This window comes from Solanum stenotomum, chromosome 5, assembly GCF_019186545.1.
Source record: "Solanum stenotomum isolate F172 chromosome 5, ASM1918654v1, whole genome shotgun sequence".
Taxonomy (NCBI): Eukaryota; Viridiplantae; Streptophyta; class Magnoliopsida; order Solanales; family Solanaceae; genus Solanum; species Solanum stenotomum.
The window spans coordinates 7,876,491-7,894,430 of record NC_064286.1 but is presented as its reverse complement, the minus strand read 5'-3'; the positions used below and the strand labels follow the sequence as shown (position 1 = coordinate 7,894,430).

The 17,940-nt window shown below is 30.9% G+C and overlaps 1 protein-coding gene across 2 annotated transcripts; it reads right to left on the bottom strand.

Moving 5' to 3' along the window:
• Positions 1 to 11,419: 11,419 nt before the first annotated feature.
• On the bottom strand, positions 11,420 to 17,586 carry LOC125864450 (AT-rich interactive domain-containing protein 1-like). 2 transcript variants are annotated; one of them, XM_049544460.1, is made up of 3 exons: positions 17,452 to 17,586; positions 16,040 to 16,964; positions 11,420 to 12,591 (listed from the first exon to the last, which is right to left on the bottom strand). In XM_049544460.1, the coding sequence occupies exons 2-3, from the start codon at positions 16,610 to 16,612 to the stop codon at positions 11,764 to 11,766; spliced, it is 1,401 nt and encodes a 466-aa protein (XP_049400417.1). In that variant the 5' UTR covers positions 16,613 to 16,964; positions 17,452 to 17,586; the 3' UTR covers positions 11,420 to 11,763. The 2 variants fall into 2 exon arrangements, with proteins under 2 accessions (XP_049400417.1, XP_049400416.1); XM_049544459.1 differs by having other exon boundaries at positions 17,440 to 17,581.
• Between the last annotated feature and the right edge of the window lie 354 nt (positions 17,587 to 17,940).

Sequence of the window (17,940 nt, the reverse complement as noted above, 5' to 3'; positions counted from 1 at the left end):
AATAGCTAAGGAGTAAAACCTAACAGTGACTAAGCTTTTGAAGATGAAGAGCTGCTTTTGAGTTGCTGACCTAATGACCTTTGTTAAATGAGATAGAGAATATTATATAGGGCTAGTTGAATTGTATAGTTTATTTGGACTTTTGTTTATTCCTAAAAATAATAAGTGGGCTCAAGTCAACAATGTAGCCCAAAGTCCACTAATATTAAACATAAAATTGTGAGAAAGATTAAGAAAAATATATAAATTATATACTAATAAACATTTTTATGTATAAAATAAAATTTTAAAATTACATATATAATGTCGGGTTGATTTGGTCTCGAGTTGGTTTTTTTTAGTTAAAACCAAACCAACCCAAATATAGTCGGGTTTTTTTTTTCAATACCAAATCAAGCCAAACCAAACCACTAGTTGGGTATTTTTTTGGTTTGACTCGGTTCGCGGTTTGGTTCGATTTGCGGTTCAATTTTGTACACCCCTAGTTAGAAGATATTTTATAGATTAGGGCTATAAGACTCAACACTATATTCTCTTTTAAAATTGAATGCACAAAATATTGTGAACAATAACGATTATTTTCTCTATTTTCTCCTAGCTTGAGTTCATCAATGGAGTTATGAGTTTTTGAGCTCATATTTTGTTATGGTATCAGAGCAGTCGATGTTGATTGTATAGAGAAAAATTGCAGATGAGTTTAGATCTAATTTTATGATTAATTGTTTCTATTACATGAACTTACAACAATGACAACTCTCAAAATTGATCAGAATGATCCTCTGTATATTGGTCCATCAGATGCTTTAGGAGTCGTGCTTATTCTCATAAGATTGACTAGTTTAGAGAACTATGAAATTTGAAACATGTCGATGAGGATTACACTTTTGGGAAAAAGGAAGTTTGATTCGGTAACAGATGCGTGCACAAGAGAATTATACATGAGAGATCTGTATAAATAATGAGAGACTTGCAATCAAGTTGTTTTAGGTTTTCTAATTTGAGGGGTCTCATCCTTTTAAAGCAATAATAGGTTATAAGTATTATTTTTTTTAAATAGTAATATTTGTAGAAAATATAAAATTTTCATATAAGATGAAAAAATTGTTAGAAGTTTGACAAATCTAGAATACTATGTCTCAAATTAGATTAATGAATTGAATTATAAAACTTCGTAAAATAAATTAAAGTTTCCATTTAAATTTGTGTTTAAGCTACAAATATATTTGAGCCGCCCTTGTATTTTTGTCTCAAGAAATATGTCAAGATTATCCATTGTATAACTTGTTACACTACTAAAAAACTACTGAAAAACGACGGACGGTGTCGCTCCAAAAAGCGATGCTATTTGCCACATTGTCCGTCGTTTTTTAATAAAAATAATTATTTTTAAATTATTTTACAAAAAGCGACGGACGGCATCTCTTAGTCCGTCGCTTTTTTTTGCGGAATTTTACGCCAAATATATATATATATATATATATATATATATGTATATAATTAATAATTATTTATTTGATAAATATAGCAACGCCATCCATCGCTTTTATTAAATATAATTATATATAAATTAAAATATTAACGACGCTGTCCATCGCTTTATATTTATTTTATTTTATTAATTCTTTTTTTATTATAGTGACGAACGACATCTTTATGTCCGTCGCTTCTTAGTCAAAATATACGGTCAACTATTTTTAAAAAAGTGACGGACAGTGTCTCTTAGTCTGTCGCTTCTCATTTAATTATGTTACAACAGTGATGGATTTTCCACCAAATTTTTCACTCTTTCTCTCTCTTCTCTCCCTTCTCTCCCTTCTCTCTAAGAAAGGCAGCCATTAGCCTCGTCCCATCGCCACCACCACTGTCCGTTGCCGCCGCCATCAGCCTCTCCCCGTCGCCGGCCAACCCTAGCTGCCACCACGCCCAAAAGAATTCCCCATCTGCCCCTCCTTCTTGTTATAAGGTTATGGTTTAATTTTAATTTTAATTTTTGAATTCTAGTAATTATATTTGATTTCTTAGTTTGTACATTGTTTTAGTTTGTTGAATTGTGTTATTCAATTGTTAATTTGTATATTTGATTATTGTTAGTTAGGGAGAGAATTGAGGATTTTAGATTTTAGGGTTAGAAGTTAGAAGTTAGATTAGTTTAACATTGATGATTTGCCATTGTATTTGTGCTTATATATTATAATGTTGTTGAAAATTGGGTTAATTGAATTATATTCTTGAACTTAGAAATTATTGAACTTATTAAAAATTCTAGAAATTAGATATGAACTGGAATTTTTGTAGGATTTTAGAGCTTTAATTAGGTTGTGAACTTTAGAAATCTTGAATTATTGTAGGATTTTAGAACTTTAGAGAACTTGAATTTTTGTAGTATTTTAGAACTTTAGGTTGTGAAACGTTAGAAATCTTGAAGTATTGTTAATTGAAGTTAGAAGTTAGTAATTGATGAAGTTTGAATGTCATAAATATATAGGATAAATGTTTGATTGTCATGATATATATGAGGTTTTTTTTTTAATTAGAACTTGAATATAAATGCTCATAATATGATTACCTGGTTTAAATAAGTCATTTCTTTTGACTTGAAAATGTAAGCTTAATGCATCATTAAAATCGGCATCTTTAAGCGATATACTATATTTGAGATAGTATGTGACTAGAAGTTTGGTATAGACTAGATTACCTTCTACTATACCAAGGTTTCGTTCGCTTGCGTTTATGAATCTTTCGTCTGAAAGATTTACAACAATAGGGCAGTTAATCCCTTCTTTGAAAGTTGATTTGACTAGTATTTGAATTCCTCCTAAATGAACATAATTCATTTTCTTTCTTTTTCTTTCAGGAATTTTCCTAAGGATTTGTTCAATCATTGGTTTAGTTAACATGTTTAATTTATGTGTACCTGTTGTTTGGGTAATTTCTATTTCCTAATATTCATGATAGGAAATTTTATTTCTTGCAAACATTCTTTGCATTCTGTTGAGTGTATTATCTTCAGTTTTGAGATTTAATTGTAATCCTTGGATTTTATATATATATATAAAGCTAATTTTTGGATTAGAAGTGTATATATGACTAATTTTATAGATTAGAGATATGAACTTGAATTCATTAGAATTAACTTGCACTTGAACTTGGAACTTAGTTTGAATATATAACTAAGTTTAGAAATTAGATATGAACTTGAATTTGGAACTTGAACTTATTAAACCTTGAATATATATAACTAATTCTTAGATTTGAAGTTTATATATAACTAATTTTAGAACTTTGATATGAACTTGAACATGAACTTAGAACTTGAATATAACCAATTCTTGGAATAGAAATTTATACATAACTAAGTTTAGAAATTAGATATGAATTATCTTGAATTTAGAACTTGAACTAATTGAACTTAATTAGAATTTGAATATAACTAATTATTGGAACAAATTAATTACTTATTGAAATGTAGTATTTATGAACTAATTAATTAGATATATAAGTAATAATAAATATAATTATTATAAATATATATTAACAATGAATTAATGTAGTAAAATTATTATTAAATTTAATTTATAATATAATTGAATATCTCTATTTTTGTAGATGGATCATCATTTGTGGATGTATAATATGCATTTGAAACTGGTGTTGGTTTGAAACGTGAGTTTATTGACGATGGTAGAGATTTTATTGAACATACAATGACACTTGACATTTTCAAGAATAATGGATTGGTTAGGTGTCCTTGTAGTGCATGTAAGTGCTTAAAATTTTTTAAACTAGATACAATTATGGTTCATTTGTACCGTAATGAATTTAAGCCTAGATATTTTGTATGAATTGATCATGGAGAAAGAGATGATATGTTTTATAATTCGATGTCTGTGGATGAATAAAATATGCTTGCACCACATGGCCAAATTAGGGTTGAACATGATAGGATTTATGAAATGATCAATGATGTTTTCGGGGTTCAACGTGGGATGAAACCAGAACAATATTTTGATGAAGCTCCTAATGAAGAAGCAAGACGCTTCTATGATCAATTAGAAGAGTTTAGTCGTTCACCATGTGAAGGGTGTCCGCATTCTGCCTTGTCAGTTGCGGTTAGATTAATGAATATTAAATCATATTGGAATGTTCCCAATGTGGCTATAGACTCCATAGTTGATCTTTTGGGTGAATTAGTTAATCCGGAGTTTAACATACCTAAGAACTTCTATCAGGCAAAGAATTCATTGTTGTGTTAATGGCTGCATGTTGTTTTACAAAACTGATAGTGAATTAGAAATTGTAAGTTTTGTGGACATGCTCATTATAAGAGGACTCCGACTGGAAAGATGGTCCCAGTTAAGGCAATGCATTATCTACCTCTCATTCCTAGGTTAAAGAGGTTGTATGCATCGATGAGGTCTGCCCCACATATGAGATAACATCGTGAATATAGAAGGTCGCCGGGTGCCTTGTCTCATCCATCTGATGGTGAAGCATGAAAACATTTTGATAATGTATATCCTGATTTTTCTAGTGAACCAAGAAATGTTAGATTGGGGTTTTGTGCAGATGGCATCATACCATTCTCTAATGCTGCTTCGCCTTGTGTGCCGAATGAACTTTTGTAAGTTATTTAATATGAATAATATATATTAGTAGTGAATATATTTATGATATGTATATATATTGATGTCAATTTTTATATTAATATGCAGAATGAGTTTCATCATTACATCGTTGACAATCTAGATAGTTCGGTTGAAATGACACCTGAACTGTCCACCCAGATTTGGAAAGAAAAAGTGGTAGGGGGAGACACAAGGGTAGAGTCTATGGTCTAGGCTCTCGAAACGATGTAAGACGACTCCGGTCAGGATTAAAAGGTATTGGATCGTCACGTCAAGCCGAGACACTTGACAGTGTTCAGATTGCTGCTATGTCGGCTTAAATAACACAACTTACACCGGCACTGGCAGAGTCGGAGCGGAGAAGAGTAGCTGAACAACAAAGCATGAGTGAGACCGTTTAGCAAATCAAAGAACAAGTGATGAACCTCGCTCGTCGAATACACCGACGATGATAGTGATGAGGATGATTATGTAGATCCCACTCCCTAGTTTAGATCTTTGGACATTTATGAACTTTTTGAAATTTTGAAAGACTTTAAATTGTGATTTAGATATTTTTGATTGTTCTTTTAAGTTTGTTGTTTTATGTTTTGTGTAGATTGTTTATAATTGTGCGTGTTTGATTGGGCTGAATAGTGTAGAATTGAATTGAATTGCATTTGCAGGTGGGCAGCAGAAACTGCCAGTTTCTGCTATCAAAAAAATTGTAGAAAAAGCGACAGACAGCGTGATTTTGTCCATTGCTTTTCTGGATTTTTCAAAAAAATAATTTCCAAAAAAGTGACGGACAAGGTCCTTTTGTTCGTCGCTTTTCTGAGATTTTCAAAAATAAAATTTCCAGAAAAGCGACGGACTGAGTCGATTTTGACCAAAAAATGACGCAATCCGTCGTTTTTTAGTAGTGTTATACGCCTTGGACATAATAGTTCTATGACTACCATATATTGTAAGTGAATAGTTGAATTCATTATTCAAGTAACGCATGTATGTTTTCAATTATAAGCTCATAAAAATACTTATCCATCCACAATACGAATCAAGCCATACACTAATTTGTAATATTTTACAACTAGTTATCAAATTTGAAAACTACAAGTATCTCGAATATATAGGGTCAAAATTAGGCACGTCATTTATTCTAGATACAATATATCTGAATTTATTTGTATTTGACTCTTTCACTCAACTCGATCTATCAAATGTGTGAATCTCCTATTTAAACTATATCATTAAATGTTTATCAAAATATATTGCGATAAACAAGCTTAGCCCATGGGGCCGGCCCAATCCAACTCGTTATTGAGGTAGGGTTGGGATAAGATTTTTCAAGCCCATGTAAAACTAGGACTTATAAGCCCTGCCCATATAAGTCCTTGGCCCTTGAGGCTTAATCGGGGTCGGATCGGGGTCGGCCCACGGGCCAAAACTTTTTATTTAATGGTAACTTACAATAATCTCATTGTTATATAATCTAATTGCTTAAATACATGTTATGTTGTAATATTATGAATCTTACCAGATTTTGGTACGTCCAGATACATGTATCTCAAAATATATGGACTCAAAATTAGGTTAATTTGTTTTAGATACATTCTATCCAAGTAGATCGCATGTATCTAGGATACATAGACAAATCTCGCGTCCTCACCTCTCTCCCATCTTGCTTGCCACTCTCTTATCTCGCTCGCGTATCTGATATGCGAGATACATGCTAATTTAACTAGATTATTTTGCTAGTGTTATTGAAACAACACCATTGTTTGCCATATTTGATATGAAAATTTTCTCATTTTCTTGATGTTATAGAATTTTAAGTTTGAAAAGAAAAAAATAAAAAAAAGAAGGGCTAGCCCGCCCCAACCCTTGGCCCTTCTAGGGTTGGATTGGATTGAGCATTTTCAATCCCACCAAACGAAGGGCCGACCCCGTCCTAGCCCTTCAAATTCATTGATCCGCAAAGCTTGGGTCGGGTGGAACTGAACCAACCCTTTTTGACAGCTCTATCCCCACCCTTTAACCATCTCCCTCTACCACCCCAAACTCCACTTGCCAAGATCAAAGGGCACAAGAAAAGTAAGAAGTGACTAATTTGGTGTAGTGTGCCACTTTCGGTTTGACTGATGTCACATGAGGATTCTTTTTTGTTGTTTTTAACTTGATATATTGTTTTAAAAAAATTATGATATAAAATTAAAGATATGTTAAATGTATCATAATATCTTTTAATCTAATGGTTTTAAACATATCATATGGAAAAAAAATTAAAATTATAAAATTGCTAAAAAATATATTTTTTTTAATGGACTAATAATGAAAGTAGATTAAACAAATTGAAACAAAGAGAGTATCAAAATAGATCTTCTTCGTAAATATCTGCTATTTGAATACGGAACATCATAACAACGAATAGGCATGAAATGACTATAGCTCCTATATAAACTACTACAAAAATCATAGCAAAAAAGTCAAAATCTAACAAAAAAAAAAAGTAAATTTAAAATATTATAAAAAATTCTGATGAGCAACAAAATAGAATGTATTGAATTTTCAGCAGATACGACCATCAAATCAGAAATCAAAATAGGACTCGACAAAACAGAAAGTATCATATATATCCATTGACCCACCCCAATAAGGATCTTGTCGTAATTAAACGCACCTTGGTTCATATTCATTGAATATATATATTGCATTATTACTTTTCAATATCTTTCAAGTTTGGCACTTGATAGGCCTAGCTTATTACCAATTACACATTTATTTCGATTAATACAACACTAAAAGCATTAAATAAGTGGGTTCAAAAATTTTAAGATCGAATTATTATTAATCTTTAGCATCAAATTTAAGATTAACATAAATGAAACTACTTGGGTCTAGGGGTGTACAAAACCGAATCGAAAATCGAACCAAACTGCAAATTGAGTCAATCCGAAAAAAAATCCGACTAGTGGTTTGGTTTTGAAAAAAAAAAACCTGACTATATTTGAGTTGGTTTGGTTTTAACTAAAAAAAACCAACCCGAGACCAAACCAACCCGACATTATATATACAATTTTAAAATTTTATTTTATACATAAAAATATTTACTTTGATAGAATTTTTAAATATTTCTTATACTTTTTCATAGTTTTTATCTTTTAATATATTATTTCAAGTTTGAAACTTAGAATTATGAATGAGCCAATAAAGATTATAGTTCACATATGTTGGTAATTATAATAAAGCTTAAATCAAAATCAAATTAATATTAATGCAAAAAGAAAATCAATTCAACACTAAGAATGACTATAATATTGGATATTTGTTCTTTAGTTTCACATTGGTTTAGACAATTAAAATACATAATCTAATTTTAATTTCCTTTAATATTTAGTCATGTAACTAATACTTATTAAACTTAATTTTAGCATGATTTAGTACCTTTTAATTATGATCATTTTCATTATGACTTGTTAATTTACAATATTTGTTTTATGCGATTTCATTATTATTATTTTTGTTGGATATTTTAGTGTCATTGATCATATCATATTGTGTTATATTTTTAAGAAACATCTTAGATAGTTGTATTTTGGCAGGACTAAAGAAATATTTGAAGTACTAGTAAATTATATGTTTGTATAAATACTTTACCGGAAAAACCCGAAAAAACCCGAGTTTTATTGGTTTGGTTTGGTTTATAAATTTAAAAATCCGACACAAATAATTTGGTTTGATATTTGAAAAATCCGAACCAACCCCGCCATGTACACCTCTACTTGGGTCATTCTAAAAACTACTCAAAAAGAAAAAAATTAACACTACTAGATAGAATAAGTTCTCTTAGAAACACTTCCTCCATCTCTTAGGACCCTAGTTAAGTTGTGTCGTTGGAATTTCGATCATAATTTAGGGGATATCTATGCATAATTCCTTCGTTTTTATTTGTTCATATTTGATCAACACACCTTTTAAAAAGCAAAAAAAGCAAAATGATTATTTTATTATATCACTCTTAATAATTATAGTCATATGAATATTAAAATGAATATTGTTTAATAATAAGGATAAAATAAGCATAAAATAATAAATAATTTCTTAATTTTTAAAATTAAATAAGTAAAAGTAAACATCTATTTTTAATATAGTAAACAAGTAAAAATGGATAGAAAATAATAATTAAAAATAATATACTAAAAAATTATTTATTATTACTTCCTTTGTCCATAATTACTTGTTCACTTTTGGAATGACACATCTATTAAGAAAACAATAATTGACATGGTGTGTTTACCATTTTACCCCTATTAATTATGAAGTAAATGAATTAAAAATTTAAGATTTTTAAAAAGTTCTACATTTTTCAAAGTAATAAATTGAGGGTATAATAGAGAAATTTGTTTTATCCTTTTTTGATTTGTCAAAATGGATAAGCAATTAGGTATATCTAAAAACGAAAAAGTGTACAAGTAATATGAAGTATTTCTTTAAGAGTAAGTCAAGTCAAATGAGAAAGTATGTATATGATTTCTTTTTGTTAATTGTGCCAACAAATAATAATCATACTGGCTAGAGAATTATCAATTGGTCATAGAGTTGCACCCTCAACATTTATGTCATTAATTATGTTTGAACCAATCTACACCTTTTGGCACATGGCTTGCAAGTGGATTTCAATTTTGTATATCTATATATAATAAGCCACAATGTAATTATCATTGTAACTATCTTGTTAGATTTTAACCAAAAGCTAACAAGATTTTTAGTTACATATTTATTATTTAGTTAAATAATAAATATGTCATTGTATGAGCTATTTATTACTCATTCCTTTTGAATTTGTTAATCTGATTTTGATCTGACACATAGTTTACGAAAGTAAATTAGATTTTGAAAAAAAACACTAAGTGATACTTGAAGTTGTCCCAAATTTTCAAAAAGACACCCTAACTTTGCGTGCATCCTATTACCCCACAAAACATTCAAAATCACAATAAATACACATTTTTTATACAATATTTCTACTTTGGACAAAAATATCCTTCGAATGTGCAGTTTCTTAAAAACAAAAAGTCGGACCCATTATTGATGTATTGAAAGATGTTTTGGTAATTTCCTATGATGAATTCGTTTTGTTTGTTTCTTTTAAATTTATTTTACTATACTAAATAATTGTATAAAATATTATGAATCACGATAATTAATTACTTAAATATTTAAAAGATAGATATAATAAGCCACAATGCAACTATCATTGTAACTATCTTGTTAGATTTCAACCAAAATCTAACAAGATTTTTAGTTACATATTTATTATTTAATTAAATAATAAATATGTCATTGTATGAGCTAGTTATTACTCATTCCTTTTGAATTTGTTAATCTGATTTTGATCTGACACATAGTTTACGAAAGTAAATTAGATTTTGAGAAAAAACATTAAGTGATACTTGAAGTTATCCCAAATTTTCAAAAAGACACATTAACTTTGCGTGCGTCCTATTACCCCACAAAACATTCAAAATCACAATAAATACACATTTTTTATACAATATTTCCACTTTGGACAAAAATATCCTTCGAATGTGCAGTTTCTTAAAAATAAAAAGTCGGACCCATTATTGATGTATTGAAAGATGCTTTGGTAATTTCCTATGATGAATTCGTTTTGTTTGTTTCTTTTAAATTTATTTTACTATACTAAATAATTGTATAAAATATTATGAATCACGATAATTAATTACTTAAATATTTAAAAGATATAAAAATATATAAAGGATCTGATTGACTCTTCAAATATTACCGGTGACACATAAATTGGGACAAATGAAATAATATATATTATTTGAAAATTTCTTAGAAAGTACTATAAATTATAGTAATTAACAGCTAGAAATATTTCAAAGACAAAAAAAATTGATTGAATCTCAAATTTTTTTTAGTACTACATAAATTGAGAAAGAAGAAATGACCTCTATTATTTGAAAATGGCGTAAAAGTATTACAAATCATACAATAAGAATTAACAATTTAAAATTTTAAAAAACTTCAATGTTTTATACTTATTCTATTTCCACTTTGGACAAAAATATCCTCCCAATATGCATATTTTTTTAAACAAAAAGTGGGACCCATTATTGATGTATTCAAGGATGCTTTGGTAATTTTCCTATGATGAATTCGTTTTGTTTGTTGTTTAATTTTTTTTAGATAATTATATAAAATATTATAAATTACAATAATTATTTACTTAAATATTCAAAAGATATAAAAATATGTAAAAGATCTGATTAACTCTTCAAATTTTATCGGTGACACATAAATTGGACAAATGAAATAATATATATTATTTGAAAATTACTTAGAAAGTACAATAATTTACAGTAATTAACAATAGAATATTTTAAAGACAAAAAAAATTAATTGAATCTCGAAATTTTATTAGTACCACATAAATTGAGAAAGAAGAAATAACCTTTATTATTCCAAAATTGCGTAAAAGATATTACAAATCATACAACAATAATTAGCAATTTAGAATGTTAAAAGACATAAAATTTTTTTTACCATAGTTAACAATAATNCAAGAATGTAGACGAGAGCAATTCATTGATTTATCAACAACAATATACCCAGTGTATCCCATAAGTGGGGTTTAGAGAGGGTGGTGTGCATGTAACCTTACTCATGCAATGTGAAGATAGAAACATTGTTTCCGATAGATCCTTCACTCAAATAAAACATACCAAATCAAGCATAAAAAGGAAATACAACAATGAAGCAAGTCATACTGACAATAATGTAGATGAAAGCAATTCATTGATTTATCAGTTATACCAAATACAAAGACTATGGAAAAGCACAATGGTTGTAGAGATCCATTTGAGCAAATGATAATATTAGTAGCATTCTTAATCACAGTGTTTTGAACAATGACAAACTACGGAAAGTAAACTGTGTATACTGAAAAAGGTAAGAAGAAAGGACCTTCTTGTAACCAAAAAATCCACCAACTCAAAATATAAAATTTTCAGATGGTATCATGCATCTTCCCTTTAAAAATATTTGCCAATATAAATCTTGATGAGCAAAAGCACAATAAAAAACCTGCAATGTACATTTCTGAACGACGTCGTGGTATATAAACACTCCCTTACTATCTTGGATCTGGATGTGCTTTCCTCGGGGAACAAAAGATGGAGAATTCAGCATCTCTTCCGAAACAATTAGTTCTAGGTCCGTACTGTTGTTCATCATCATCACTGTCGATATTACTTGCAGCAGTCCGATTCTGGTGACCTCTACACCGCAAAAGGAAGACATTGAAGTGGTAGCTGACCAAAGATTCCCTGCTTTTGTTAGGAAAGAACTTGAATATTTCATTCCAAAAGCTCTTGTCTGTCGACAAAGGATTCATTTTTACTATATCCTGGAATTTTTGTTCTTCTTGTTTTGTCCAAGAAAGTGCAACTTCTTCCCCCATCAAGTCAAATTTCCACCGATAAAAGGCTGATCCCAACTCAAGTGTAACCTTCCTTCGTTTCTCAGCGAGATGAAACTTGATGCATTCATAAGAAGAAGGGTATTGGCAGCCACATGTATCTTGCCTTCCTTTTCCAATAGGATCTCTTTCAATTAACATTCTTTTTTGTTCTTGTTTGTCTAGAGGCCATATTTGGGTACCCAACCATTTCGAGTCACTTTTACATTTCTCATGTCTCCATTCAGGAATATCTGCTTGAAACTGTGGCCCAACTGGTATTTGCTTTCGATGCTGGTTCCACAAAAGGCCAAGTCCTGACTCTTCCGATGAATCAGCAGGTCCATCAATTGGATCCTCATCACTTGGAGAGCTTGAGGACGACACTGCTGAAAAATGTGTCTTCTTCAATGGAGTTTTAGCGAGTAGGACCCGCCTGCTGCATCTCACTCTCTCAAGAGAAGCATTATCGTCATACATAGATGGATGCATCTTCTGTTTTATCTACAAGGCAAAGAAAAATTCTGATTTAACCGAAGCTTCGATAAGAGTAAATTGCGGATTCTTTGTAAAGCTTGAATATCAGCGCAAATGATTCTATCTATTATATATATGAATGCAAGCTTGACAGAAAAGTTAAGGGTTCAAATGAGACGACTTTCTGAACTTCAACTCTGTCACTATGTGAAGTTTCACTTGAAAAGGTAATACAAATACTCTTGCCAAGGGGAAATGCCTTCTATGTATAGGGTCACAAAAGAAACATGAAACTCGAGATATATTGTATTCTTTCACAAGCTGGACCTGCGAAGTGCATTTGTAACAACTCCAGAGCACGCTACACAAAATCAGTATTTTTGGTAAAATTGTTTCAATAAATTACGATGAATACACTTTAAAGTTGCCCAGCAAAAGTTTAAGAGAATCAATGAGATTATAAAAGAGGCTATGCCTGCTCCAAAATGATGAAATGAGCAAACACATAATCAAGATAAACAACTTAACCAGGAAATACAAGGCCTGCAAGTGCTGAACCGGGCCTACTGTATATGGTTATCAAAAAGCACAATCTTTGTCTGGTCATTCCAAATAGTACTGAGTGAACTATTTGGAAATTCCGCCATCCAGATTAATTCTCCAATTTTACATGTGATTTATCAACATAATAGAATGGAAAGTTGAAAAATTAGAATAGATACAAATTTTTGGCGTTTAAGCATCTACAGTTTGCTCGTAAATCATACCATACCAAATTATGGAACTTGCTATTGTTTCACAATTATCATCATAAATTAGAAGGAAAAATAAAAACCAAATAAATGGCTGCATTTATGACTATATCATGGTTCATGGCCACTGGCCACATATCTCGATATGCACTAAGAAATTAAATGGTAAGAAGGTGGAACCAAATTTTTCTCTATAACTGAGGTTCAACTGATATCTTTCAGAGAGAATGGGCAATTTATTTACAACTATAAGTAATCAAACCACATTAAGCACATTAAAAGAAGAGAATCAAGAACCAGTAAATTTATCAGGACCCATCAAATACATACTAAAATGAAGATCCATAAAACATGAATTAACGTATTCAACCATATCACAACATCAACTTCGTTAGGTGGATAACTTCATTCTTATCTCCACTAACATTTCATGGTTTCAACAAGGAGACAATTGCACAATATCTAATTTAGGTGAACACTTTTGCTTACCTTATTCTTTTCTAGTTTACACTATCATATAAAATACGACTCATTCCAAAAAGAATTCAACTTTTATCTTACCTAGTACTGTTTTAGATCACTTATTTTGCCTTAAAGGCCCTTTACAGTTTCCAACTAATACTAATAACAAGCTCCACTCCACATCTCAAAATAAAATAGGCTACATGGTGCAATTTAAGCTTTAAACTAATTAATGAAGCGTCGTGCAGAAGCTACACTGAATCTTTCTTTTTTCTTTTCTCAAACTCTAAATCAGTTACCTGACTCTTAAGAGAGAATTGTATCACATAAAATGGACTGATTGAATATACAAGTTTTGTGAATTCAAAGTTATTAAATAATTGAGATAGTGAGTACATGTCAACCTATTCCCTAGCTCCTTGAATCACATACTCCAAATATGTCACAAGAAAATAGAATAAAACAACTTTTTTAATCTATCAACCATTAGTTTCCAGCAAATAGTAACAAGCTCCACTTTACATCTCAAAATCGGCTCCAACTTCTTCTTTTTTCATTTCAAACTTGTTGCTTATGTTACTCAAATCAACATAGATTCCGGGAATGTGGAGAAAACCATCAAATTTGATAAGATGTTGGGTACCTACTATCTCTCACTAGCACAAATACAGAGTAACTTTGGCCGTCAACGCTTAGGCAAACAAGGAGAATCACCTAATTATTTTTTTGCATACGCTGGGATCTGAAACTAATACTTCATACTCCCACTTCATTGACCACTAGGTCACATCCTTGGGTGCTTGATTGAGCTGCTTTGTTCCAGATTGGTTATTTGGTTTGGCCGGCTTACATTTATCATTCTACTGAATTCACCACAAACAACTTGCAGTAACTAACACAATATAAATCAGCAAGGAAACTGAAAGAAGCTTGAAAATGCTTAGATTGGCTTGGCCAGCTTGAAAGGGATAAAGAAATACCAACTAGAAAAGAGATAAACCTTAAATTAGCTGAATTGCCTTAATTAAAAGAGCAAAGAGAAAACACTAGCAGTTCATCTCTTATGTAGATCAATTCTTGGATAATAACTCTCTTCATAAGCCCATCCACATTTATATCAATATTTTAAAAGGTAAAATTGGGACTCACCTTGGCAAAGAAATCTATAAACACCAAGAAACGACCATGGGAGTTAAAGTTTCATGAGACCAATACCTCATTATGTGGGACGTCTTCTGATGTATGATCTATACCTTCTACTATCCACCATGCACACCCCAAGAAAGTCATGTACGTGGTTTATGCCTTACATAGTTCGCTTATTACACCCCCGAAAACTTTTATTTTATTTATTCTTTTAAACATTTGACTATAGATTATATATATACGGTGTTCTATAACTAAGAATTTAGATATTTTGAATATTATTTTGCCTAGATAGCAAATCAATTTTTTTTAATAACCATGGTGTTCGATCCAGCTTGCACGCACCTCGACAAATTCCATAGTGGACTACTACCTCCCACCAACAACGGAACCGGGTAACTCTATCACTGATGGAAGAAACCACCTTGTGTTTTTGTCTTTGCTGGGAATCGAACCCGAGACCTCATGGTTCTCATCGTACTTCATTGACCACCACGCACCCTTGGGTGCAAATACCAAATCGATTTTTGAAAACATAAATCTTTTAAATTTAATATGATCTTTTACTGTATTTTCTACAGTTCTTTATATTTTAGTCTGTTTTTCAAATTTTAAAAGAATATGAAGACAACAAATTTGTGATGCCACACCCTGCCCCATGATAAGTAAAACATCCCATCCTGTGGCATCGTCTTTATATCACTTGCCTATACTGCTTTCCATTGATCGGATACGGAGTTTGATTAACATTTTATCAGCGCCTAGATGATCCAGACATTGGCGACCTGTTGTAATGTTAACCTATCTTATTTTTGTCATTCACCCTTTCAGGATTATTAACGTTTGATCATTTTTTGCGTATAAGAAGAGCAGGATCCAAGCACTGCTCTTCTCTGTTAATTTCAATTTGGCACTTCCAACATGTTTTTTTCATGGAAAAATTAAACTCTAAAAACCATCAAAAATTAGAAAGTAGTTTAATACAGCCTTCTGATATTTGAAAGCAAATGCTACGACAATGAGAAAGAATTAACAAGTACAAATGGAGATATGTTATAATGATGCATCAACGGTTACATATTCAAAACCCAAAAGTAAGGGGGGAAGTAAAGTACCTGCCATATCGAGCTTTGAGCACTTGTATCTGCACATTTTTTCAAAAGCATTTCATCTCGCAGCAGCAGAACCTGCTTCCAGTGTACATCATTCCGATAAAACTTCCACTTAGACCTTTCTGGCAAAGACTCAATGGCAGGATCACAAGGATCTCTCGCAACATTAGTAACCCACCTCAGCAAGTCCGTGTAAGACTCTCGTTTCCTCTTCCTATTGTTCTCATCTTCCCTAACAATACTCGACTTCATTAGCCCAATATCCACAGTGCCACAGTCATCACTTTTCGCCCCACTGACAAACTCAAAACGCTTGTCATCGTGACCAACATTGCTCGTGTCATCAACATCCTTAACAATACATTCATTGAGGTCCACACTTATCTTTCCATCAAACTTCACTGACTGTCTATTACTGAAAACAAAATCATCAGCCTCGATACCATTAAACAACCGTTCATCAGCTGCAGTATCAAACTCACTTTTCTTCAAATCAACATTCGCATATTCCTTATCTTCGTTCTTTTCATCTGAAATTTTCATTAAAATCTCCCTCAAATCCATCTCAACCTCCATATGAACCCCACCCAAAAGCCAATCACACTTTCTCCCTTCACTCTAAGCACAGTTCACTCAATATGATCAATCAAAGAGGATTGCCAATACTCATTATATCCGTTGAATCATACAGTTCTTGCATTCTTTCCATCATCGAAACCCGACAAATCTCTCTTAACAATGTATCATAATACTCAATGTAGACAATTTTTCTATTAACAATTTCAAGTTACAATTATCTTTTACAATCTTCAAAAGATCTTCAAACCCACCCCCACCCAGAGGATTAAAGCAAGCCTTCTCTTTCGATACTTTTTTTCGGGTGTTCTCAAGATTTTCAGACCCCACCCATCAATTTTCTCCAACAATTCTGCCATTGACATGGAAATTCAAAACCTATACACAAACACAGAAAAAAAAAACATACAAGCACACACAAAAAAGATTGTAACTTTTCACATAGTATATGAAAAGGGTTTCTCTAAAAAATCAAATTTCAAATCATTTATTTAGATGTTGTAACAATCCAAAAAGATGTTATTACTAGTGGGTTTTCAAAATTTTAATCTTGTTATTGAGTTTGAAATTAATATTCCGTACATATTCAATAAATAAAATAGCTTTTACCTAGGGTTTGATTAAAATTATTGAATTCGATCAAATCATAGTCAACACTTTCCTTCCGCCCAAAGATTATTGGGGGACAACATAATATTTGGTACTAAAAGAAAAAATTTGGACCCCAAATAATTAAAGACCTAATAGGTGAAAGGGTGTTACAATTTTTTGAACAGAAAGAGTTTTATTAATAGATAATGAAATTGGGAAAAGAGAAAAAGATTTACCAGTAAAAATACCTTATTGGAAGGACAAGGTATAAGTTGTCAATTCTTGACCTTCTTTTAGGTTTTCTAAACCCTTTTTATTATTCAATAGAAAAAAATTTGTTGTTTTGATTTATGAGAGAAAAAAAGAGTTGTGGGAGATCTAAGATTTGCAATAAAAAGGAAGTAGTGGAATGAGTTGTATGGAGACCAAAAAAATAAAAGTATTTGTTTAATTTATAGTTGGAATTATGGGCTAACTATAGTTTAAAAATGGAAAGTTGGGTTAAGGAATTTGGACTATGGTTGGGTGAAAGGGTAATTTGGTCAATTTTAAGATTAATATATTTGAATCTCTTGAATTAATAAATATCAAATATAAGTAAAACGATCACAAAATATTAGAGAATTTTTTTTGTTTAAATTCTTTTTATAAAAACTTTTTTGTTAGATGAAACATGGTTTAAAAATTAATAGTGGATATGATTTTAAGGTGGTGGTTATTGTGTTGATGATTTTAAC